The sequence below is a fragment of the Eulemur rufifrons genome, chromosome 28 (genome assembly GCF_041146395.1).
Source record: "Eulemur rufifrons isolate Redbay chromosome 28, OSU_ERuf_1, whole genome shotgun sequence".
NCBI classification, from domain to species: Eukaryota; Metazoa; Chordata; class Mammalia; order Primates; family Lemuridae; genus Eulemur; species Eulemur rufifrons.
The window spans coordinates 57869873-57896806 of NC_091010.1; the positions used below are offsets into that span (position 1 = coordinate 57869873).

General features: G+C 42.0%; 1 protein-coding gene across 4 annotated transcripts in view; it reads right to left on the bottom strand.

Annotated features, from left to right (window-relative positions):
• The window catches only part of ABLIM1 (actin binding LIM protein 1), a 208899-nt gene that overhangs the window by 32994 nt on the left and 148971 nt on the right, over positions 1–26934 (bottom strand). For all 4 annotated transcript variants that reach the window (XM_069460730.1, XM_069460728.1, XM_069460729.1 and 1 more), the window contains exons 7-10: positions 16359–16446; positions 13173–13231; positions 1403–1480; positions 526–681 (exon numbers count right to left, since the gene is read on the bottom strand). In XM_069460730.1, the coding sequence (XP_069316831.1) occupies positions 526–681; positions 1403–1480; positions 13173–13231; positions 16359–16446 (381 nt within the window). The remainder of the gene's footprint in view (positions 1–525; positions 682–1402; positions 1481–13172; positions 13232–16358; positions 16447–26934) is intronic.

The following is a 26934-nucleotide window of genomic DNA, read 5'->3' on the forward strand; positions in this document are numbered from 1 at the left end:
ACCCTGGCTCATACCACTGTGCTACACGGTTGCCCTGTTCTATTTTTCTTTTCTTGCACATTCTAACTATCTGAAGATGCTGAACACTGCAGCTACCAAAATGTAAGGGGTGTGTTCTCTCTTTTCATGAACCCATGAATATATTAGAAGCTTCTTTTCAAGACCAAGACCCGTAGAAGACCCTCTCTCTCCCTTATCCCTGTGTCCAGCTCCCAGAACAGCCCCCCACCCCCGCCCAAGACACACACACAACTTCAGCTTCCACCCAGCACGCTGGTGCTTATTCATCATTCACTGTTGGTTTTCGCGTGGTTGGTCTGACCTCCCACCTCTCCTAACCTCCCTGAGAGCAGGGATCATGTGACCGGCTTTTGAATACCTCAGAGCAGCTGGTAAAGAAATCTGCAAATGGTAGGCAGACAAAAGACCATCTGATTTACCTGAACTCCAAACAGTAGTTGTTATAAATGTGACAAAGGAGAAGGTAAATTGTCATACAACTCGCAACCACCAGGAATTTATTACCTCTCCAAGGCTTTGTCTCTCCTGTTTGTCATCATAGCCCGAAGAGTAGAAGTGCTCATAGGTAATGAGATCTGGACGTTCAATATCATAAATTGCCTTGACCTTGGGAATGGCTGCTAAATCCTTGTAATCCAGGATTTCATTGTCTACTTTTGCCTGGCAAAGTTAACCAGAAAGAAAAATTACTCTGTAGTCTCATTTCTCCGGGAAACTATAGTTAGTACATTTCCTATCTTGTTTAAAAATGAAGACTTTAAAAATAAACAAAAACCAAAACACCTTGCTTAGCATGGTCATACTCTTTAGAAAGTTGCCCGTTTACACCACATATCAATCATGTTTTTTTAAAAATTCACTGAAAGCTTAGGAAAAAAAAAAATCTGTGTAGAATTCATTAGATAGAGAAACGTGCAAACCTTAAGGATAATTTCCTAAATTTATTACAGAGAAGGAAAAACTCAAACAGATGGTCACATAATCCTCCCATCTAGCTAACAACACGAAGTGCATATTTAACAAACTAAGTATTTAAATATCTTTGTGGCAGAATTTAAAAACACTCAGACTCAGTATCAGCATCATATTATAAAATATATAATTAATCTCCAAATATCTCTATGGAAGTTAAGGGTAATAATTTTTCTAAGTCCTGCATCCCAGTACTACATTTTACAAGTCATCTTTTGATTACTCCATTGACGGTCACGTATAAATTTAATTATCTGAAGGAAAATATGATTGAGAAGACTGATCTCATAACAGAAATAGAAATCATTTTGAATTATCAATAGCTTCTGTTTGGGATTATCCATTCTGCTATTACAACCCACTAACTCACCTGCCCCCAGAAGTGTCACTTCCAGAAGTAGATACTTACATAGATAGTGTGGCCTGGGGAGCCAGGGATACTGGAGCCTGGTCTAGAATAAATACTTTCGGAGGAAGTCCTGGTAGGCTGTAAAATAAATAGCGACTTGTAAGATTTCAGAGCATGGCTTCGGAATCCAGTCTGGTCTGGGCCCTTAAGCTTTACTAAACACTAAGCTAGTTAAAAAGAAAAGATTTGTGACCATTGTCAATAAGGGAAATATAACCTAGAAGGAACGGTAAATGAAAACCAGCTGGCAATCCGGCTTTGAAAATGCACTGGGCGGCCTTTCGCAGTCCCTTTCTCTTCCTTGTTCCCTGGGAGAACTTCTGGTCCTACCTTGGCGCACACCTCAAGGTCGTCCATTTCTCTCCCTCCCCACTGCCACAAGCCCAGCCCTCCCCTCTGCTCATCTGGGTTATGGCAATGGCCTTGCTTGGGGGCTTCCTCTCACCAGTGCCTTCTGCAAGTCCACTTGGCACCCAGTGGCTAGGGAGATCTCTTAAGAACATGATTTGGATTGTCACTATTCTGCTTTTGGCTTCAGTGTCCACTCAGAATAAAACCACAACTCCCAGGGCCTTGGGATTTTGTCCCTGCCTTTCTCTCCTGCCTTGTCACTTGTCACTCACCACCCGTCATCACTCACACAACATGGCACACAAGCCTGCCTCAGAGTTCTCATCCTCACTGTGCCCTCTGCCTGAAATGCTCTCACTCCCAATTTTACTTGGTTCTTTTTTTTTTTTCCCCCCTTCAGTCCTGGCTTAAATATCACCTCCTCAGAGAGGCCCTCCCTGGTTTCCAATCCAGAGTTGGTTCCCTCTGTTGTTTTCGCTCATGGTGCCATTCTTATTTTTTCCTTCACAAATAAAATTTATAATTGTATGTTTAACGGGTTCCTTGCATCCTGTCTCTGTCTCTCATTAACTCTATCATGTTCTCTGCCCTCATGGAGTTTATTATTATTTGCTGTTATCGCTGTACATACCCAAAGCTTTGCACACGTACATCGAAGGCATAAATACTGGTTTAGGGGATGAGGTAGAGTTTATTATTGGTAGACTAATACTTGGTTTGTGGACATTTGACTCATGTTAATTGCACAACTTGAGCCTAACCACAGTCACTGAAGTCAGTAAGGCTGGTGATCGGCCTTTGGGAAAACTGAAAGAAACTGGGCTTTATAATACATGCTTGGAGAACACGGAGAGTGAGTGGTGGTTACTATGAGCGGGAAGGAAACACATAAACTAGGATCAACTGCCCCCTCCTGTTTAGCATATTCTGGAAAGCTCTGCAAAGAAAACCAAAGGCCTTGTCTTGGAACATTTCCTCATCTCTGTTGCAGCTATTTCCTGGAGAGGATAATTTATAGTTCTATGATAGGAACAGGACCTTTTCCTCTTCAGTATTGATATTCAACACCTTGAATGTGGGTGTAACTGAGACAAAAGAACTCCTGAAGGCAAGGGTGCTGCATCACTGCGTAATTCACATCGAAACAATGAAGGCAAACATGGCTGGCCAGTTCAAGTCGGGCAGAGATTAGACTCGCTCTAAAGTAAGAATTCACTGAAGGATTGTGGTGGAACATTCTTGGCCGACGTCTCTGTTATCTTTGAGGTCAAGGCGGACGGGGGTGGGAGACATCACACTTTGCCCAGGTGGAGGTGTATCCGGCTCATTGCTTCTGGGCCTCCTCTCCTGACCTGCCACGTATTACACAAGTGCTTTCCTTCTAGAGTTAGGCCAATTGCAGACGTATCTCAATATGAGAAAACTCCACGTCTGAGTGTGTTGACAAAGAAAGGATTCACGTGACACTACTCAAAAATTTTCCAGTTTCTAGATCAATTTCCTAATCAAAATATAGAAGTGGCAAAAGCAAAATGCAGCCCTCCTTTACAAAGAGATGCCGCCCCTTAAAAAAGCTGAATCAACATGTATCTTTGTGGGATAATTATTAACTACAGGTTAGTCCTTTAGCTTCAGGTGATCAGGATCTAACATTTGTAAAACTCAGTATCAAAATGAAATCTCTTAAACTGCAACACGAGAATATCAATAGCAGCTAATGTTTATTGCCCACCTCCTACATGGCAGGCCTGAGCACCAACCAGGCTTAATCTCATTATATCTTCTCAATAAGCCTGTGAGGTAGCTTCTGTTATTATACCTGTTTTACAGATAGGAAAAAAGTATTAGTACTCCAAGCCACATAGCTACGAAAGGGACAGAATCAGGATTCGAACCCAGACACCCTGGGTCCAGAGCCTAGGCACTTAACCCCTGCACTAAAATTTTGCCTACACCATGAGGCAAGTGTGATCATTTGTTTCCCATCAACATAGCTATGGAACAAATGGGGTGAAAGTAATAGAAAAATATTGAGATGAAGTAGCAGAAGAGAATGCCTGCTACCGAAAGTATTTTTATTGCACTAGCTCTATAAGAAAACTGCTCATCAGGGTGGGATAGGAGAGGGTGTGCTGCAGGAGAGGAGGATGTCTTCAGTTATTGGGGCTGCCAAGACAAAGGCCTGTTTTCATTAACAAGCGTCCAGGACACTGTGAAAATATGCAAAGTGTACTCTGCAGCTTTGGGGTCCCTCATACGTTACTCATCCCTATTTTTTTGCCACGTGTGGCTCAGGAATACTTTCTGCCTTTCCCGTGACGATGCACCTGGCCTGGCTCTGAAGTGTTCTGTTTGCTCTCGTACCGCACATGCTGACGGGAATACAGCGGGAGAACACAGCAGGAGCACGGGCAGTGAGGGGGTCCTCCAATGCTCTCTTCTAGGGTGAAGAACTCCATGGAAAGAAGAGGTCTGTTGGCTAAACTGGCCTATTTCAGTTCAGTTTCTCTCTACCTTCCTTCTTGACTGCATTAGCGGATCCTGTGAGTTATGTAGGTTTTCTCTGAAGGATTTATCTTGTTTATTTATACTATTAGTATTGTTGAGCTAAAGGTTTTAAGAGTTATTAAACAATTTGAATTTTTGTCAAGTCCCATTTGATCCTTTAAAGGTTTTCAGATCTGAATCACCTCCAATTTGCATCTATCTGCCCCCTCCACATTCTCTGATTCTGAAATAAATATTTTAGATTTTTATAGTTAATTTTCAAAGTCACGTCAACTGGTCACCCAATCTGCTGATGCTCTGGCTCTTCAAAGAGTGACCACTCTGCCACCTGTGTCTTTGGACTATTTGGTGTTATTTGAAAAATGCTCTCAATGTATCTTGCAGATTCAGAAACTGCTTTTTCTTTCCTTGAATTTACCATTGTTCGAGTTTGCTTCATTCTGACCTCCTAACCTTACAGTAAAATCTACTTCCACAGGCACCTTGTACATGTGTCGAGTTGCATTCCTGCTTGTCTGTTTGCCCACAATGGCCCTTCTTTGTTTTCCTGTCACTATTGAAATGATGGGATAAAACACAACTATGTGTAGTGTATACAGTGCCCTGAAAGGCTGGCTTTGGCACCCAGTAAGTTGGCTCACATCTGGGCTTTATTAGTTGTGTGACATCACATGAATTTTTCTTTCTTTCTAACTTCCTTGAGAAAGGAGAGAGGGTATTAGCAACAACTACTTTGTAGGTCTAAGTGAGATATTACAAACAAAATTCCAAGCACCTTGCCGCGCACATGACAAGTAGTCAACATTTTCCAGACACTTGGCATCAGCCTAGATGTCTTAGGTAGTTAATCTCTAATAACGCAGGACGGTCCTGCCTCTGTTTTAGCTCCTCATGAGAGATTATTCCTTTCAAATGTGAGCTGCACAGACTAGCCTTCCCTAGAGTTCTCTACGGCTACCACACTTGGACTCCTTCCCATCCGAACTCAGATATGTTAAGTAATTTATCACAGTATATGGGGCAGCCGTCCCGCCGGGAGTTGACAAATACCCTTCCTCTCCTTGAGAACTCTATGAAGTGGTTCTGAATCCTCTTGGAGACAGCAGCTTCCTGCCTGTGTCCCAGCTTCAGTAATATAATGTCTTTCTCATGCCAGTGACAATGACCTTGCACAGGCCCGTCTTATCTGCCAGGACAGTCCCTGGTTTGCGGCCTCTGGAACTGTATTCAGGCTTAGATGACCCACGGATTGCCTGCTTTTTGCCATAATCCCTAATGTCTCTCAAAGTGTCTTTGCTCAGCTGGTGGAGGTTAGAGGCCTCTCCCTGACAAAGGTCTTAAAATGACTTTTTAAAACTGAATAAATTATCTTTGGAATTTTAATCCTCAATATTTAGAGTTTTATATTTTAATTCTAAACATTCAGAATTCTAAACCTGCTGAATTTCAAATTAACACCGAGTTTATTATTAAAAGAACTCCTTTGATTCTTCTAGCTGTTATTTTTCTTTTCTTGATGAATCCCTAACTTGCTGTTCTGGCTAAGACGTCTTCCAAAGGCACAGAGCCGTCTTCCGACACAGCAGCCTGTCTCCACTCGGGCTGAAACCCATGTCAGCCCTGAAAGAACGAACCCACTGACACGCTGTCCTGCTTTCACAACCCAAGGATGGTTTCTTCTCTGCCATTAACCCAACTCCAGCATCACCTCATGGGATGACGAGATTATACAGATTCCACTGATGATCCTTGTATGTAATTATCGAACCTAAATTACCATTTCAACCCATTCTGATGTCCAGGGTAACAACAGTGACCCAATAATTATGAACTCAGTTTAATAACCTGACAAGTCAGCAGTCTTGCTTCTAGAATTCTCTATGAGAATTTGATAAGCAAAATTACTTTCTTGTTTATATTATAAATGAAGATGATTTCAAATATTTATCCCCAAAGGTATGCCCACTTCTGTTGTATGGAGGAGGGGAAACAGCAAGGACTCATGAGTAAGCCGCTGAAAGCAGGTACAACTTATTTACTTTCCTTTAAGCACCTTTCCTTGCAGAAAACCCAACTTGAAAGCACAGTTGGAAAAGGTCAGTTCTTTCTTTTAATGCCATTTTTGGCAAAAAAAAAAAAAAATACATACATATACATATACATATATATATATATGAAAAAAGACAAAAAGGGTGTGGTAGGGAGGTATGGAGAAGACAAAGTAGGTACAGAAAGGACTGCAAAGGCTGTAATCTCTCAAAGTACTTTGCCAGTAAGGGTAGGCAGATAGTTTAATCCTTCTGGCAAAGAGAAGAAAGGAGCCTTCAGTAAGAACCTTCTAGCTGTACGTGGCTGTCTTCACGCACTCTCTCACGAAGAAGTGGCCCATCTGCTTTATGTGTATTTCCCCAGCACGTCTTCCTTCATGTGTTCACTTTTGATTTCAACAAGGTTTTCAAAATTTTTCCTCCAAAAAAAAAAAATTAACAAAGAGAGGCCTCAGCAGAAGGCTAGCAGTTCATTTCAACGGGAGAGAAAGTGGCATTTAATCCCTAACAAGTAGCTGATGCTTGAGAAAACACACCGTTTTGTATTCCTCACGAAATCCCTTTGAAAAGCCCTCTGACTACCTTTCGGCTGGCTACTCCCCCTATGCCTTGACTGTGTCCGTCTGTCCCACCATGCGGAAGGCACGGTCACAGCAGGAAAATTAAGTGAAGAGATCCTTTTATGTTTCCGCGCCAGCGCTCATAATTCTTCCAACATTAGCCATTAAAAACACTTACCAGAGCTCTGCCTGTTGAGTAAGTGGACAAATGACATTTTCCATTTGCTTTCAATTATGCACCACGGTGCACACAGGCCCCTTGGAAGGACAGTGCTGGAGAGCACTCTGTTGTCCCCACCCTCCCTGCCCTCCCCCGGGGGACTCAGCACAGCGGGGATGCAACAACTACACTCATCTAGTTTGCATTCATCCAAAGCCATGCTCTAAGAAGACAGAGAAACTACAGGAAACTGGCGACCAGATCGGAATGATCTTAGGAACATCTATGGGACAACTACCGATAGAAGGTGACTGACACCTTATACTAAGTACTGGTGATGGTGACAGTACCTGCCTTGGGTTTTTGTTGAAGTTCACTAGACAAGGTGGTGACAATAGCTGCAGAAGAAGGAATACTTTTAAAATCTGCACATACTAAATGCCTACTGCTAAGTAAAGAAAGGGTGAAATCAACTCCTTTGAGAAAAAATAATTTGTGTTTGGAGAAGAAGCAGGTGAGCACACACCCCTTCTCTGGAGACAGTTTCACAAATGCCATCAGCCTTTATAAGACATCTTTCCCGTATAAATCTTAACGCCTCTACATTTGACTGCCTGATAAATTGTAAGGACACAGCGAAGAAGATACCCAAAGTGGAAGCTGAGAAAAAACCAGTATGCACTAGAGCGACATTAACAAAACAAAAATCAACAACCAACAACATTACCTCATTGTTCTAGACATACCTGATTCTTCTGATTAGCTCTTTTTAAAAAATATACACATGGCATTTGCTTGGTATAGTAAACATTTGCAAGTACATACATCATAATAGGTGAATGTTAGTTTCAAAAAAAAAAAAAAAATCTCATGCCCATTTTGTAGGTCAGTGAATTCATGCTTTAGTTTCCAAAGGTACAGCTGAGAAACTCCTTTTTAGAATGAAAGCAAGTGACCCACTCCAGATGATTACAAACTTGTTCCTGGGAATACCACGTGCCTTGTCTATAATGAATTACACATGCTCAGTACTGAGTTTTACCTACAGACAAAATTTGTTATTTATATAAAACTCTTCCAAGTAAGTGAAACCTGAGTATGTTTTTCTTAGGTAATTCCATTTTCATCATTTTCTTTTACCTGTAATTGAGGCAAGAGGAAAAAGAGAGAGCGATTTCTCAACACAAATAATAACCTGACTTTCCTGCTATAAATTTGACTTTCCTCCACAGCAAAACCAGGACTTATTTCTGGGGCACAGAGTACTGAATGTTCCCACAAGGAGTATAAGTCAGTTTATCCAATAACTGAGGGTGTTTAATTTTATGTGGTGGAAATGAACTGCCGTGTAGGTCAAAGTACTTAAAAAGATCAAAATATCTGTGACTTGAGAACTGCACTGCTTTGGGGTTTTCTGGCTTCTTGAAGGTTCTGGTGAGCCCTCCCTCAGTGGCCAATGGGTGAAGGAAGTCCTTGCCAAACAGCCAGTTTTCTCTGCCAGCTCCCAAGCTGTTTACAACTTTCTGTGATGGAGCTAAAGTTGACTTCATTGATATTTACAACTGGGTGATGGGAATCAGATGTCCCTTTTGAACAACAGGCTAGGAAGAGAGAAGTTATTAAAAACAGATTTCTCCCCCGCTCCCCACCCTCTCTCTAGATACTCTAAATCTCTTAAACTTAAGGGTCTGGAGCAAACCAAAAAATTTCACACTTGATGATGGTAGTTTTCTCCAAGTTATGAAAATCTATCACCTGGCTATAGCCTTACGGTAACAAAATATAACACTACTGGAGTTAAGACTATACTACAGGAAAAAAAAATACTATTGAAACAGTAACTTCTTGCCAGGCAGAGGCACTAATGCTGGGTGACACTCATTTGCAGTGTCTTCAGCTGTTCCTCTGGATTAATGAGACTGACTTCACTGTGTGTGGAAACACCGCCACTGCAGCCGAAGCTTTAAAATAGATTGAAGATCACACGACAAATATGTCATGTCGTAGAAGCCCAGCATTGTGGGCCAATGAGGGGCCCCGAGGCCAGGAGCCAGGGCACCCGCGTCTGCGGTCGTCTTGCTATTTATGGCCTGCGCGGGCTCGGGCACGAGGCTCCATCTGTCTGACCTCACTCTGTAGATGAAGAAACTTAGGGGCTTGACCTCTAAAAGGTTTCCTTCTTGGCTCAAGATTCTATATTTCTGTTTTTCTCATCATTTAAGGAAAGAAGGGGAAGTTTTAATAAAAATAGAAACCCAAACCCTTCTCATCCTTGGTGCGGTTCTGACAGGCACAGAACACAGGCGTGGCGGGGCTACCGTGCCACCATGCAGTCCTGACTTGTCAGCACACCGGCAGGGTGGGCTGCATCCGGGCCAAGACGAGACCATGGAAAGTCATTTCTAGTTTAACAGGCCAAGGTTCCACTGATTCCCAGAGGCCCGTGAAGAAGGTCAAGTCTGTGTGTGGAACGTCACCTCCTGCCAGGCTGTTCATCTGGTGCCCCGGCCCACAGGGCACCCCGGGCAGGTGCTGCCTTCTCCCTGACACTCCGTCAGTGCCTCCTGACACAGCCTGAGCCAGCACTTAGTGTCCTCCTCCTTCTGTCTTCCCAGGTGGTTTCTGCACTGTCCCCTTGCGGTATGGTGGAAGAACATGAGCTATGGGCTCATGAAACCTCATTCTAATTCTAGCTTTTTCCACTTACTGGCAGGGTAACCCTGGAGAAGGTACCTACCTCCGATGGGTCTCAGTCTCCCCATCTGTAAAATGGGAATAAGACAAACTACCTGGCAGGAATCCTTAGGGGGAGCAATTGGGATTGTATGCAAATCCCTCTGCAGAGGAGGGGTCTGCTCTCCATTGCTTCCTTTCCCACTTCACTGCACCTTTCATGGGCCAAACCACTCCCCACCCAAGCACTGCTTTACGGCAGCACGCTCCTCCTGCCCTCTCATCAGGCTGCCCCCTCTCCTCATTCGGCCTCCAAAATTCAGCTCAAAGACCCCTTTCTCCCAGGAAGTGCCCCATGAGACCTTTCCTTCATCTGATATTCCAAAGAACGCGGGCTATGTGATCCAGATCCTTTGATGTTTCTGTACCACCTCGTGATTACTGTATGTATCTGTCTTTTCTTTCCCACCAGGCTAGATCTGTGGCATCCAGCCCAGCCCCATGCCTGGGTGCTCGGCAGATACCTGTTCCATGAACAAACGTGGCAACACGGGACCAAAGGCAGCTTCTGATATGCTTGCTTTAATAAAAGCAATGCTTGAGCCACTGCTCTGAACGAAAACATCGATCAGCAAAGAAAGCCAGAATCACTCGTGGGTGTGAGATGCGCTCGTGGGGTGAGAAAAGCATCTGCCTTCTGCAGGAGCCGGAGAAGTTATGTGAGAAAAGCAGCCCTGGGGGCAAAGCGACAGAAGCCAGGACAGCGGCTCTGACCCCAGCCTAGACACAGCGCTCTGAACCCAGCCTAGACACAGCGCCAACCTGCAGGAAAGGAGATCGTCCTGTGCGTCGAATCAGACTTTTGGGATAAAAGAAATCGGATGAAGATCGATGAGTTTTTGGCGGCTGCCATGAAACATGAGAAAAGGGAAAATGAACAAAGAAATAGTCTCAACTCAGAAACGCTATAAAAAAGTCTTAGGGCAAAACTAACTTGATGGTAAACATCAACTAACATTGCTTTTGTTGGGCCCACGTTTAAAAGCATATTAACTGGTCTTCCGGTTACAGTATATTTACCTAAGTTCCAACCCCCTTCAATTCCCTCCTATTTATTTTGGCTTAGACATTCTTACAATACATGAAGGGTAAGAGGCCAATGAAGTTAGTTGAGAGACATTCTTAAAAATCTGTTGTTGCAAACGCCCCACCAGTTCTTAAATGAAAAAAATGTGGATTACTCAGTGGGGTTGCTGAAAGATTCTTAAAACATTTTCATTTTGCTATGGAAACTGCACTAATGTGACACACTATGAAAGACCTAGAAATCTTGGCTCAATATTTGTGATCTGTAGACACACCCTTCAGAGAGCACAAGATTTATTTCTCTGTTCGAAACCTATTCCCCTTTAAGGCCCATTGATACCAGCATGAACCCCGACTCTGGTCACTCGCACCTGTTCCCCTTGGAGGTGTATCCTCCTACTCTCTACCAGGCTTTCCAAAGTCACTGAGCCAGAGCCTGACCTGACCTCCCAAGTAGTAAATGCTAGGTTTAGAAGAGCTTTGGAATTTTCTGGAAACCTTACTAGATGTAGAAAACAATAGCTCTTCTCGGTCAGAATGGGTGGAAGTATTTCACTAGTTGTTTTCATAAGCTTATCTAGAGAGTTTTTCATCAAGATGTAATCAAGATTATTGACCTTTTTTTTTAAAAAATCATTTTAGTGATACCATCTGCAAACTTAAGCAATCCTTCTAGAGAAAGACATACATTCCATTCAGTCTGGCCTCATTAACATTCCTCTCTTCGCCTCCCAAAAGACTTCATCGGGGATGAAGTAAAAATGATTATTCAAAAAACTAAAAGCAACACTATAGAGATAATGCAAACCACGAGCTACTTGGGTGGTTTCTGGCACCATCCCCAAGACATGTTGTGAATTTTACATTCTCATGATAAAAGTGACAATAAGAACTATCTTTAATGTTCTCAGATTTTATAAAGATAACTAATTTCCAAAGCATCCACGGTTCCTCAAAAATCCCAGAGTCTAGTGCCCAGAACTGGGTGACTGTTCCAGTGTGTGTCGGTTTAGCCAATGGACTTCAGGAGCATGAACCTGTGCTCAGGTGGAAGTTACCGGTCAGAAACAGAGAGCAAAACCATCCTAATACGGATGGACAGATTCCTCTCCAGCTGTTCTTATCTTTATTCAATTATTCTAAGAAAAAGTGGGTTTTTTTCCTCCACTTAAAGTATGCTTCATAATAATTGTGAATTCTAATAGAACTGCTTTTGTTCAGGGTCACAGGCAAGGGACAAGTTGCTAAATCATCCAAATGGTAAAATGTCTCTATCTGATTTACAGATACCAGTTGAGGAGGAAAAAAAAAAAAAAGCAAAGGAAAAAAAGCTCCTGAGTGTACATGTGTTTCATTGCAGAGAATAAAGAAAAGGCCCCAGAAAACAAGAGCTGCAGTTCCCGAGGCAGCAACGGGATCTGAAAAGAGAGCAACTGGGTCTCACTGCTAGTCCTTTTTCTGAAGCCACATCATCCCTTGACAAGTCTCACATTAGATCCTATCCCCGAACCAGCCACGTGGCTGCTGAGGATTATGCAGCTCCTGGTGCCCGCTCAGGGCAGAGGCAAGGAGAAACTATATACACGCTGGAGTCTGGCCTCCAGAATAAATCCAGGCCATTTTCCTTGAGATAGGAAGTGGAGTGGAGCCAAACTCCAGTTTTTCTACACGTCCCAGTAGTTAGGTAACCTGAGGGACTGGGATTCGTTCAGTCTAATTATTGCACTGAAAAAATACTTCATCAGGGGCATCTAAATAGAATACAGATTAGGATCATGACCTTACACCTGTGCACAGCTCTTTGCCTCTGAAGCAGATATAAACTATTGCCACCTGGAGATGTTCTGGGACTAATTTACACGTCTGGGCTCATCACCATTTCCCCCAAAGGTTTTACCTGACAAACCATCAGCTTTTGGAGCTGGAGGCTACCCTGGTGAATTTGGATTTAAGAGGTCAGTAAATTGTACCAAGAGCTGAGCAACGGAGGCAAAGTTTGGGCTGGGGTGGTGCATTACGGACTAAGTACAAAAAAGTCTGGCAGGAAGGTCACCAGATGTTGCATCTAGAACTTGTATGAATCATTTTTTCCCATCTGTATGGTTTGATTTTCCCTTGAATGCTTTCCTAAGAAGCTGACTAGCGGGGTAAGGCTTACTTCGTCTAACACAAGCACTTGGAACAAAAAAAACACAACGATAAATTTAAGGTAAGAGGGAACTTCCCTCCCTAACAAAGTGGCCCTTGATCTTGGTTTGCTATAGGGGTAAAAAGTCAGTAAAAAGTAATTTCACCGAAACCCTAGTACCAAGAATTAGTGACCACGAAGTATATGGCCTAAAAATGCACCTGACATCACAGTTCTCTAACGATCATTTCCTTACCCGCAGCTTTTCCTCTGTCTTGGTCGACTGCTTACAGTTGGGATGCCAAACGGTGGAACCTGGAAAGATACAACGCACCACTAAGAGTGAAGGAAATGGACAGACGCAAAGTCCTATCAGACAGAACTGCTGAGAAGGGCTCATCGTCCTCTCCCCCCACTCCCCAGGAATGTTAGAGCCCCATGCTCTGAAATCAAACAACTCCAAACTCTTCCCTTCTCTAGCCTGAGCTTGTTTTGGAAAGGTCATAATTCTAGACCACAGAGACCACTCACTGGGCACATGAGTGTTCTGACATAAGAGGTATTTAATTCTTGACTGGCTCTTTGTATTTTTAAACCATAGTATTATCCTTTAAAGGTAATGTCTGAGTGCTTACTACAAGCTGCATTTAATTTCAGAAATATAAGTCATGCTTCTATATCAAAACAAGTGGTTTAGTTGAGGGAAATAAAGTCAAGCAAGATAGTCTATATCCAGAAGCAAAACTTGCTCGAAGTTTTCATTGACCCAGTTATACACAGTCACCGATAGGTAAATAAGAAATTAAGCCAATTGGTAGAAAGGTTGAAAATTACATTATCAATCCAGAAGTTTCCTTTAGCCTTCAACCTCTTAATTGACTTAAAAAAAAATCTTTGCTTTTAAACTAGTAAAGTAACTATTTAGGTGTTATTTTCCATTCCTGGGTGAACAGCCTCACTTTCTCAGATTATGCAACACTTTCATGGATGGTACCAGTATCACAGAATTAAGCAAAACACTATCTCCAATACAAAGTTCTTATCTTGTAAGAATCCAATCCCTGCTCATGTGATTTTACATGACTAGACATACATGTCATTTATATGATTATGGGTAAGGCTGGTGTGTAAGCCCCATGTCCACACAAGTGCATGTTCAGACCTGGAGATGGGCAGAACTTGAATGAGCACTTAAAAAGACTAAAGCAAACAGAGTTCCTATGTTGAAAGCAGTGAGTAAATTACGTGAATATAAGATTCACAGTGTATGTAGACTTTCTACATCTCACAATTTAAAATCTTTCTCTCTTTATAAGCAGTAACCTGTGCATACTCAAAAAGTCACCAAATTACAGTAGCTCATGAACTACTTTATACCACTGAGCTAAAATAAAATTAATCACAAGGAAAAAATACATTTTATATCAGAAAAATATTTTCATCTCTATTCAACAATCATTTTCATCTTGCTTAACCCAGCCAGGGCCAAAAAAAAAAAAAAAAAGAAAAGAAAAACAAACAAAAAGCAGACAGATGCATAGGTCCCTTCAGCACTAACACTGGCTCAAAGGCTGACTACAAAGCACAGGAAATCCTCTGAGTGTGGAGAGAACAGGGTCAGGGTCAGGGTCAGGGTCAGGCCCAGGCCCAGGCCCAGGCCCAGGCGAAGCATTTGCCATGGAGCTTCTGAGGAGCCGGAGTCTTTGGCCAGAACACCGGATCCGCACACAATGTCAACATTGTTCTCCAGAGGTCAGACACAAGGAATGCGACTCGGACAGGACATCAGATGCTGAGGAAGATGAAACTGCTCATTCTTCAAAGATGTGCCAAGAGGGTAGGCAAAGGCTACCGAAGCACAACTCCAGAAGGTTTAGAACAATCCCTGGAATTCTGAATGCAGCCTTAACAGAGAGTTATCTGTAGTATGACTGTGCTGTGTTCATGCACAGCTTGCAGCCACCCTCTCGCTTCAGCCTCCAGAACCACTGTGAATGTGCAGAACTGCACCTCGAGCCTTTGAGTCTCTGTTGCTTGCAGATACAGGGCTGGCATGCCCTCCTGTGTCTTTGCTTTTTGAGTCCTATAATTGACACGCTAAAATCTAAAACAAAGCCTAGGGACCAAGTGAAGCATAAATCTGCTTTGTGCTGAAAAATGCAAAGTGACACCTGCCGATTGCCGTTGCAGATGTACAGCCTGTCCTTGGGAAAATGTGTCACAGAAAGCCCAAGTGAGACCACAGATGCGGGCGCTTGTCACTTGCCTTCATGGGGCCCTTCAAAATTGATGCTTTTAATCACCATTTTTCAGAGTGATTATTCTAAAGCTAACAGGAAGTCTGGGTTGTCAATTTCTCATCTAGCTACCCTGTTTTAGGGGAGAGTAGCTGAGACTTTGCTTTAATACTCAAGAATCATTTGCATACACTTTTCTTAATTGACAAAAAAAATTGAGAGCAAACAATTAAAAATACACATAGTATTATGTGCAAATAGAAATGAAGACATGACATGCAAAGGCAGTTGAGACCTAGTAATCACCCAAACTGAATAAGCAATTTTATGGATAAACCTAATTTTATGGATAAACCTTGCCTCATTAATGAGTCTTTTTCTAGCTAAAAATTGTAAAATGCTTGTGCAGATGGTGCTCTTTGCCTAGAAGAGAATCCCCTCCCAAAGCCTTTCTGAGAAGCTTCAGAATTTTAGAGGGGATACAAACTGATCATAGTTTTAGACTGGGAAAGTTTCTCAAAATTATTTTCAATCAAAATAAGTCTGATTGCTCTGTGATAATGAGTACTTCCTTGCCACCACAAACTTCTCGAGTTCTCTTTCAGGGACTTTGGACATGTTCTCTCTTGTCATTTCTCATTCTGTCTCTCTTAATATGAGAGGGATGCCATCTTAATGGGATGAAGTAAGTCTATGATGCAATTCATCAAATATGAGATTTCCTTCTTGAATGCCCAGGGAACAGCAACCTGGGAGACCACCAGAAAAAAAAAAAAAAAAAAAAATCCTTCTCATAGGATAGTGAAAGGAGAATAGAGAAAGTAGCTATCAAATAAGTAACATTTCTAGAAATTTCTAGAAATGCTTTCTCCTATTAATCTTTTGTTTCCCAAGCACATTCCTGGGGAGAGTTGGAGAGGAGATATTGCTGATTTTCAGTCTTCCCTGACGTCCAAGGTATCAGACGTCCAGTCCTATTTGTTCTCCTGCAGCAGCAACGTGAGTTAAGTCATGAACAGCCTCAGGGGCTCACGGCCAGCACGTCAACTGCTTGGCTGATTAATACGAACTGATGAGGGAACTCTTGGCCACATTCGTGTTGGATTTGGGTAGCCTCACTGCTAATAAAATGCCTCCTTCTCTAAAAACAATCCAATAAGCAGTGAGATTTTCTTTCCTTGCACCGGGAGGAAAGTCTGTCTTACCTTGAAGATACATTTCCTCTCCTTCTGTGAACATCTGGTTGCATCTGCTGCATCGTGCACAGCTGGGGTGGTAATGTTTGTCACCTGCCTGCAAGAGAAAAGGTAGGGAACATTTAGTCTACTCCTTGTCATGGCTCCCAGACACTCTTCTGGCTTGGGAATTTATAAGAAAAGAGAAGATGCTGAAAAGGAAAAAATAATTGTCCAATTGACCAAACTTCCTACAGCAACAGCCCTGGAAGCTAAATCTAACCTCCCTGGAACTGGAAGGGACTTGAAGACCAGCTACTCACTCCTGCCATGGTCAGGCTGCCTCGCCTCTCAGCACTTCTCTTCCACGGCTCTCTTGACCTGGGCTTTGCTGGGTGGCTGCCAGTCACACGCCATCTGCCCGAGATGCCTCCACTCCGTCTCCCAAAAACCCCACCTCCAAAACATTAACATCCACATTTACACTGGAGGCCAATGTTGGTTTATATTAAACCAATAAAAATAAATGATCCTTCTATTTAGCAGGTTCTTGCTTTCTTGGCTAAACAATCTGAAAATAATAAATCTACCCCGCTTGCATTAAGGTGAGAGAAACCACAGTTAAAATACATTATCCACTGCTTTTATCTCAGAGGGAGCCCAAACTCTCTTCTCTGCTGCTTACAACAATCTTGTGCCAATGTCTTCTATCAAGATTTTTCCGAAGAAGGCATTTTACTGAGGTGGCTTTGCATTATTCATGGGCATTTCACATTCCTAAATATGACAGATGCCATCACAGCAGGTGTTGACGTTCCCAAAGCTAAGTGTCACTGGACACAGGGACAATTCTCTAGACAGGTGCCAAGTCACATTAGAGTCACGCTCAAAATGCATGCCTGACAAGAACAAAATCCTTTCATTTACAGCCTAGCAAAAAAAAAAAAATCGTCACCAACTGAAAACAATCAAATGGACTCTGCGACTGAATCATTTTCATCAATCGTGAGAACATTTCTTTCGCGCTGACCGTGTGCAAGGCAGTGCTGAGGAAGGGAAGTGGCTGCATCCTGCGTCTGAACCTGCGTGAAATCGCAACAGGAAATCAGTCGCCAGGTGCTGATTGCTTTCTCGTACTTTCCTGTGGAAACTACAAGAGCTGCTCTGCAACCGGAGCATGAGACGGTGGTCAGGTACTCCAGATAATCAAGCCGGAAAAAAACTGAAGTTACTTAAATGAGAAGCTAGGAATGAAATCTTTTCAGTGATGCATGCCAGAAAATGCCAGAAGTGGTGCTCTTGTCCTTGTCCACACACTACTATTTATTTTTAAAAATTTTAATTTTTTTTTTTTTTTTTTGCAGGAATGGGGGCAGGTAGGAGTTGGGTGAGCGTGGGGAGAGAAGCCTAGAAAATATCAACACAACGTAGTTTCTGACCTTAAGACATCTGGGGTCAAATGTGAGTGGGGCCAGCCCTGGTGGCTCATGCCTACAATCCTAGCATTCTGTGACATCAAGTCAGGAGGATCCCTTGAGGCCAGGAGTTCGAGACCAGCCTGAGCAAGAGCAAGACCCCATCTCTACAAAAAAATAGAAAAACTAGCCAGGTGTGGTACCACAAGCCTGTAGTCCCAGCTACTTAGGAGGCTAAGGCAGGAGGATGGCTTGAGCCCAGGAGTATGAGGTTGCTATAAGCTACGATGACACCACTACACTCCAGCCTGAGCAACAGAGAGCAAGACCCTGTCTTAAAAAAAAAAAAAAAAGAAAGAAAAAAGAACCTATTAATGTGATGCATTCCCTATCAAAATACCCATAGGAATTTCCTTTATAGACCTTGATAAGCTGCTTCTATATGTTCACATGAAAGAAGATGCACAAAGATACAAAGATGTTTTTTGAAAAAAGAGAGCAACAGTGAGGGAGGATTTTCCCCTCCTGCTATAAAAATTTATTCAAAGGCTAAAATGATTAAAATACTTTAATGTGGGTATAGGAGGAGAACATAAATCAGTGGAACAGAAGAGAGGAACCAGCTACATAGTCACACCTACAAGAGAATCTAGTTTATGATAAAAGTGATGTTTCAAATGAGTTGAAAGAATGAATTATTCAATGAATGGTGAAGGTAACTAGTTCTACACTTAGAGAAAGATAAATCTAAATTCCTAACTCACAACCTATACAAAAATAATTCCAGAGTGCTTACAAAGCTAAAAGTAGAAACAAAATTATAGAGGTATTAGAAGAATATATGGGTGACTATTTTAACAAACTTGGGGTAGGAAGTCTTTCCTAAGCAAGGTAAAATCTAGAAACAATAAAGAAAAATATTGGCTGATTTGGGCACAAAAAACAAAAATCTCTAGACAGAGTTAAAAGAGAAATAATTGACAGAAAATACTTGCCACACATTTCAGACAAAAGATTATTACTCAGAATATATAACGAGTGTCTATAATGGAAAATAAATGGCAACATGGGCAAAAGGCAATTTCTAGAGAAAACGTAGACGATCCAAAAAACAAAGAATTAACTCAACCTTCCCAGTAATCAGGGAAATACAATTTAGAAAAAAAAAATCTTTCGTCCTCAAATTGGCAAAGATAAAAAGAAGACTAAAGCAAGGAAGCAAGCATTCCCACACACTGGTGGTGAGCAAAATCCTTTTTCGAAGTCAACTTGGCAGCATCAATTAAAATTTACTACATGCATACCCTGAGCCATAATTCCATTTCTTAGAGGCTACCCTACAGAATTTCTCGCCCGTGTGCCCCAAGGCGTATGTATTAAAGATATTCAATACTATGTAATTTATAACAGCAAGGAACAAAGAAACAGGAAAACCACCCAAATAAGGAGGAAGTACTTAAATAAAACATTGAATCATATGCAGCCATTAAAAGAATGAAGTGAACTTGTATGTACGTACGTGGAAAGAGTACACATTAATATTACTACGAGAAAAAAAAAATCAAGCAGAAACAATGCCTATAAATTTCTGCCACATAAAGTAGTGGCCAAAAGTGTGGCAACACTGGGATAAGTCTGACCGGATTCAGGTCCAGCTTCAGGACTGTGTGATCTGGGGCAGGTGACGATCTTGCTGACGTTCAGCTCCCACGTCTGCGAAATCGGTAGAATAACAGGACTTGCTTCACGGAGCTGATGAACCCAGCGTGTTACATGGCACCACACTAAGTTCTTTAAAAGCAGCATCACTAACACCTCATCCATTTTACAGGACAGGCGCTGTTACTATTATCTATGACAGGGAGGGCACACACGTGTATGTATGTTGATTCTATACGTGTCTCCCGCTTGGAGAGCAGGTAGGAAGAACACACACCAATTAGTCTGCTGTGGTTACCTCTGGGGAGAGAGGTAGCCCCTGGGAAGAAGTCGGGAAAGTGGCCTCACATTTTCCTCTGCAGCCGTCTGTATCGTCTCAATCTTTTATGACAACTGTGTAGGTTTCTGTTACTGTAGAATAAGAAAATAGAGACCAAGAGGGAAAAAGTCCCTGTCTCTCGGAGATATGACACTTGGGCTTGAGTGTCCATCCCAGCCTGTACTAGAAATGGGATCTCAGGAAGATCACTAACTCTTGGAACCTCTATTGTAGAGATGATGGTGGTGATGATGATGATGGTGGTTGGTGGTGGGAGGGCGATGTTGATAATAATAAAAGTGAACATTTTTATTGTGATTATTCTGTGTCAGCTACTGTTTACATGCTTCATAAACATTTATCAGTTTGTATCACAGTAACCTAAGAGGCAGGGATTAGTACTAACCCTACTTTATAGATGAGGAAGCTGAGCCTGGGGAGGTTGAGTGTTCACAGTCACACAGTTGGACGAGGTGGGACCAGGATGCAAACCCAGGCAGTCGGCTCTGGAGTGAATATTCTTAACTAGTAGCACAACTAATAACCATGCAGTACTTCCCTGCTGTAACCACCACGCAGTAATGTTGAGGTGAAAGATGAAATGGTGTTTTGAAAATGGGGTGACACTGCAGAGAATAACAATAACAAAGATAGGAATAACAATGTAAGAACTCTCTGTCCAGAGATGGTCCCAGGGCCATTCACAAAAAGAAGGCTCGCGAGTGTGATTTGGGGTGCTGGGCACAGGCTCTGGAATGCTCACCCTTTCCCAAGGGCAGGCACAGGGGGTCTCAACTGTCCCAAGATGGATGGAAGCTCCATGAAGACCCCACGTGCCAGGACTTTGCTCTAAACATCAGCAGCAGAAACACTGCTAAGAAGCAATTCCATCACAACTCCAGGGACACCAGGCTCGACCCATGCCCTTGCTTCATCCCGAGACGCTGTACGTGTCAAGAAATTCAGTGAGCCAGGGTCGAAAGGCAGTTTCAAAGCCACTCGAGTCTTTTTGTTTTTGTAGCTGTGCAGGCCTGAGGTTTCCCAGGGTCAAGTGCTCAAAGACAAGGAAGCCCCTCGTTTGCATGGGTGAGCAAACCCCTCTCTGTTTCATTTCTCCCTACACAGGCACCCCCAATGGTTCACAGAGAAGCCATGTGCGCAGGGCCAGGAAAAGTATCAGAGCTGAACACAGACAGGAAGTCACATGCAAACTCACCCAAAATCAGTTGCAGCTGAATCAAAATCATTTAAATGGGAGTCATTTTTAGAAGAAGTATTTCAGATCATGAGCAAAATGAAAGACTAAATAGTACCCACATAAAGATAGTAAGCATGCTATTCATCGCAGCCAGGAGGCTATTGATTAAAAACTTTTAAAGCCCAGCAGGAGTTTTGTCATGGCAGGTGACTGCGCGAGTGTTGGTTTACGCAGTACCTGGGCCCAGGCACACACAACCTGCAGCTCTAGCTAGGCCTGGGCCCAAGAGGCCAGATGTGTGGCTGGAGGTTGCTAGAAGCTCTATCTTCGCTATTCTCCATTATCTTCGTACTCTGCTCCTTAAGGAAAGATTACAACCTTATTTCTGCATTTTCACATATTCAAAATGCATGTGTTAACAGACTACATTCGGGCTAGCATTAAACTCTCAACAATCAACAATTTGCTCATTTAGTTGAGTTTTATGAAGTACCTGCCTATATATTCAAAGTGCTAAAAATCGCTTGCCTGTAATAGTGCTGATTGAATCAGATCTGGGTGGTTATTACTGCTATTTTGTTACTCTCTAAATTGAAAGATAAACTTGAGCACACAAGCTAGAATTCTGAAGAAATAACACCTACTTGAAGGCAAAATTTAGTGTAAGTCACCAAATTTTTGATGAAACCCCGTCTGGAAGAACAGAAAGGAGCTCTCAATTCCTTGCAGAAATGGGTACGGGGAAAGGGCCACAGGATTTGGAATCAGGAGGTTTGAGTACCATACCACAGTTTGCTACCCATGGGGCCTCACTTAAGTCACTACTCACCCTCTCCAAGCCCCAGGACATTCACCAAAAAATGTGAAGGGCTGGATAGACAATTCCAGTCCCACCTAGTTGTAAAATTCTATGTTTCTGTGTGAAATCCAATACCTCTTCAAACTCCCATTGCACTGATAGCAGAAAAGCAATTTGGGAAGAGAAAGGACATTCTTGATGGCAGAGAATGGAGGTTGACCAATGATTCCACAACCCAGGGGAAATTCTGATGCCCTAACTAAGCCCGAGGAATTTGCTCCTGGGAATAGAAAACAAGAACTGTAATTATAAAAACCCATCCTTGGACAGATAATCTGCTTGTCCGATAATCTGCTTAGCTCCTGACTGTCCCTTCTAGCTTCACCCCATTTCTCTTGGAGTGCTCTACTCCTGACACGAGCCGGAAGCCATGGAAGATGGCCCTGGAAGTCAGCCTTCATCCATTTATAGGACTTACAGATGCTTATCAGAGAAGGCCATGATTTAAAAACAATTGATCAAACACCTTAAAAATCAAAAGACCCTAAACTCAGGCAAACATGTTTGTTTTGCTGTTAGCTTCTTAGTAGACGAGGCCAAAAGGGGAAACAATGGGCTACAAAAGTCTCACTATTTGGAAACACAGCCACATATATTTGTCACTAGAGAGGCAAGATTCCCGGATTCTACATTCATAATAGTCATCACAGGCTGAAGTTCCATAAGGTCTTGCTCTGTGCTGGGCTTTGTCCCAAGTACTTTAAGTGACTTGTCTCACAAAAGCCCTATGAGGTAGATGCTACTTTACAATCTTGTTCTATAAGCAAGGACACTAAGTTGCTTTACTCTCCCCCTCCGCCCCCCAGTGCTCCCGGAAGGCAGAGCGAGGCTTTGAACTCAGGTAGCCAGACATGTTTCACCACCCTGTCGAACAGTCTAGAAGCACCACAGGAATTCTCATACAAGGACCCTCACTTATGGAACAGAAAAACATCTTCCACAATAATTTCACCGATGGTAGGAAGCGTAGCTGTTTCTTATACAGACCCTTGAGAAATGACAAGGGTGTAGCACCGAAGGATCATTGAATGAAGTCATTTCCATAGGAGTGAACTATTAATATCAAGGTCCAGGTTTGTAGTTTCTTTAAAGATCTAACTTGATTCAGAGATGGTGCTTTGAACCCCCAAAGGAATAAACAAATTGCTTTCCAGTCCCTAACTCTATCCCAAATACAGCTCTGGGTGATGGTAATTTCAGACTAAGGACATGCAAACACTTGAAGATTAGTGTGTTGGCCGACATCAGGAGTTTTCTAGCTTTACTGTCCATAAGCAACACCCAAGGAGCCTTCTCAAAACAGGTTCAATAGCCCTAAGGTAGGGCCCAGAAATCAGCTTCTTTATTTTATAAGCACCAAAAAGTCTATGCAGATCACCACGGACTGGGAAACACCGGTCTGGGTGGTACCAAAACCCCAAACCTGATGGCAGATGAGGAAGCCAAAGGGAGTAACAAGGATGTGTTGCCTACGTGGCAGGTGCATGGGTGGGAAGGGAGAGGCAGAATCACGCCACTTCCCAGCTGTGCTCCTGCAGAAAGGCAGCCCAGGGCCTGACTCAGCCCTTTTGCATACACTGTTTTTCCCCCTGAAGTGGGAGAGGTTTCCAATGCAACTGGACCGGCTTGATCTCTGAGTTGAATACTCACCTGTTCCAGAAGGCTTTTATCCTGATATACCATCATGAACAGGCAAGATAATGAGGGTGTGCCTTGGCCCAAAGTTTGTATCCTGAGCAAAGGTGAATAAATCAGTCTGCCCAGGCAGCTTTCAAAAAGCCTAGAGGGCTCTACACAAGTCTGTGCAAAGCCGACCCGCATAGATGAGAAAATCTTGTAGCCCTACCGCCTTACTTACTGCAGCCCCTGAGCATATAGGCTGTTCCAAAAATATGTTCTGTGTCTGAGGAAGGGTCAGCAGCTCGTCTTTCTGAGTAAGGATGCACAAGCTAGTTTAGGAAGAAATAAACCATTAATCTCTAATGCTCTGGTTCCCTTTACCTGCTTAAAATATAGAAGACCAAGCAGCAACTCCCTTCTTTTAATGAGAATAAAGAATAAAAAAAGGTGCAATATCCCAGGGTAAATGCATATTGGCTTTTCACAGATAGTTACTGCCTTCTTTTTTACTTCCAAGAAACTAAATGCAAAAACTTTAAGGCAGTCTTTGCAATCTAACAGCGATGTACAAATGTTATCTGAAAATGTGTGCACCTATAAAGGACTTCATCTTTTTTTAAGTTGATCTATAGATTCAGTGCAAGCCCTACCATAATCTCAGCAGGATTTTTTGTATAAATTGACAAGTTGATCCTAAAATTTATAACGGCAATGCAAAGGACTCAGGGGAGTAACACACCTTTGCAAAAGAAGAATAGGATAAAGTTAAATGACTTAAACCTACTTGATTTCAAAACTTACTAGAAAGCTACAAGTAATCAAGATACCATGGTACTGGTATTGGGATAGACATATAGATCAATGAAACAAAAGAAAGAGTCCAAAAATAAACCCTCAGATTTATGGTCAATTGATTTTTCACTAAAGCACCAAGGCAATCTAATAGGGAAGGGATAGTCTTTCTAACAAATGATGCTGGGACAATTGGATCTAATTAAATCCCTACCTCACACCATATAAAAATTAAGTCAAAATGGATCATAGATCTAAATATAAACCTGTAAAACTTCTAGACAAAAACATAAGAGAAAATCTTTGTGATATTGGTTTAGTCAAAGATTTCTCAGATATTACACCAACAATATCTAAGCATGATCCATAAAAGAAAAATTGATAAATGAGATGTTATCAAAATTAAAATCCCTTTCTCTTCAAAAGACATCATTAAGCAAATGGAAAGACCTGCCATGGACTGGAAGAAAATTTCTGCAAATCATATATCTGAAAAAGGATTTGTATCCAGATTATATAAAGAACTCTCACAACTCGATAATAAGAAGCCAAACAACCAATTAAATAATGGGCAAAAGATTTAAATAGACACTTCACCAAAGACGATATTTTAATGCCTATTAAGCACATGAAAATACTTTAACCTTCATTAGTCATTAGGGAAATCAAATTAAAATTACAATGAAATACCACTACACACCCACTACAATGGCTATAATTAAAAGGACTGATTAGACCAAGTGCTGAGGAGGATGTGGAGAAAGTGGAACCCTCATACACTGCTGGTGGGAATGTAAAGTGGTACAGCTACTTAGGAAACCTCTTTGGCAGTTTTTCAAAAAGCTGCATATAAATATACAGCACCATGAACTCAGTACTTTTATTCCCAGGTAGGGAACTAAAAGAAATGATAACATGTGTCCATACAAAGATCCATATGTGAAAGTTCATAGCAGTGTTAGTCATAACAGCCCCAAACTGGAAACAATCCAAATGACTCTCAATTGGTGAATAAATGAAATGTGAAACATTCAAATAACAACATACTACTAAACAATAAAAAGGAGCAAACTAGTGTTGCACACAAACAACACAGATGAACCTCAACATTATATTCAGTGATAGAAGCTAGACACAAAAGAGTACATATTGTGTGATTCCATTTATGTAAAGTTTCTAGAAAAGATAAACCTAAAGAGATACAAAGTAGATCAGTGGTTTCTGGGAATAAACATGTGGGCAGGATAGGAATAGGACTGACTGCAAATGAGGAATCAATTTAGGGTAATGGAAAGCTCTAAATCTACATTGCAGTGACGGCTGCACAATTGTATAAATGCAATAAAAATGACTGAACTCTATATGCACAATGAGTAAATTTTACAGTATGCAAACTATTTGTCAATAAAGAAATGTGACAATTAAAAAAACAAAACCAGGTTGGGGGAGAGGGCAGTGAAGACCTGACCAGGAAGGTTCCATTTACTGCCCACAATGACAAATCAGGGTGCATTATGCATTCAATTTTTTTGAAGGTCCAGATTCCTTTGGGAAGCTGTTTAAAAATATGGGTTCTTTTTCTAGAACAAAATATACTTGCATATATAGACAGCTAGATATACACATACAATATTGCATTATTAGCACTTGTATGAAGATTTAAATACTTTCAAAGGACTCAAAAAAAAAAAAAAAAGTTTGCTAATCTAATCATTACTTCTCTGTCTTCAGAGGAATTACTATTCTCTTTGTGCAAGAGGAGAAACTCAACAGCAGAGAGATCAAGTAACTTGTCCAGGACCATGTGAGAAGTCAAAATGAGAACCTGGACTACTATGTTAACTTTAGTATAGCTCCCCAGGACTCCTACCTGTGTTTAATTTTGCCTTCTGTCTTCATGGCTGGCTGTCCCACTCCACTGTTCATCATAGAGTGGAAAGACATGGGCTTTGGAGCCAAGGGAACCCAGGGTCTAAAATCTGGCCATGCAAATGGTAGGGCCTTGGGTACTTTTCTGGGCTGATTTTGTCATCTGTAAAACCTGACATAAGAAAACCTACTTCACAGGATTGCTATGAAAATTAAATAACCATAGGTAAGTTGGTAGCAAAGTATCGGGTACCAATCATGGCAGGTGAGATTTCTCCCTCTTTTCCCACCAGATTATAAATTCTCTTAAAGACATGGGCCACACGTATACCTTCATAACTCTTAAACCTCTCTTGCTTCCCACATAGGAGTACTCCAGAAATGTTCAGTGAACTAATATGCCAGCCGAAATTCTTATCAGAAAACCTCTAAATCAATTAGCAACCATTCCACCAACAATTATGGTAACCAAAAGAGAAGTAAAAGACAAACTTCTAAGCCTCAACTGTAACTTCAGTATTTACTTGTTTCCAGACACCATGTCAACCCCCCACAAACCTTATCCCATCTGACTCCCCCAGCAATGCTGAGAGGTAAGCATTATGCCCATTTAACAGATGAGGAAATCAAGGCTTAGATAGATCTGGAACTTATCCAATGTTACTCAGTTAGCAAGGGATAGAGCTATGATCTGAATCCAGGTCTGTCTAACTCTACAGAATGCTCAGAACCATTAAGCATGTAACTTTCTTTCTTTCTTTTTCTTTTTTTTTTGGAGACAGGATCTCACTCTGTTACCCAGGCTGGAATGCACTGGTATAATCATAGCTCATTGCAGCCTCAAACTCCTGGGCTCAAATAATCCTCCTGCCTCA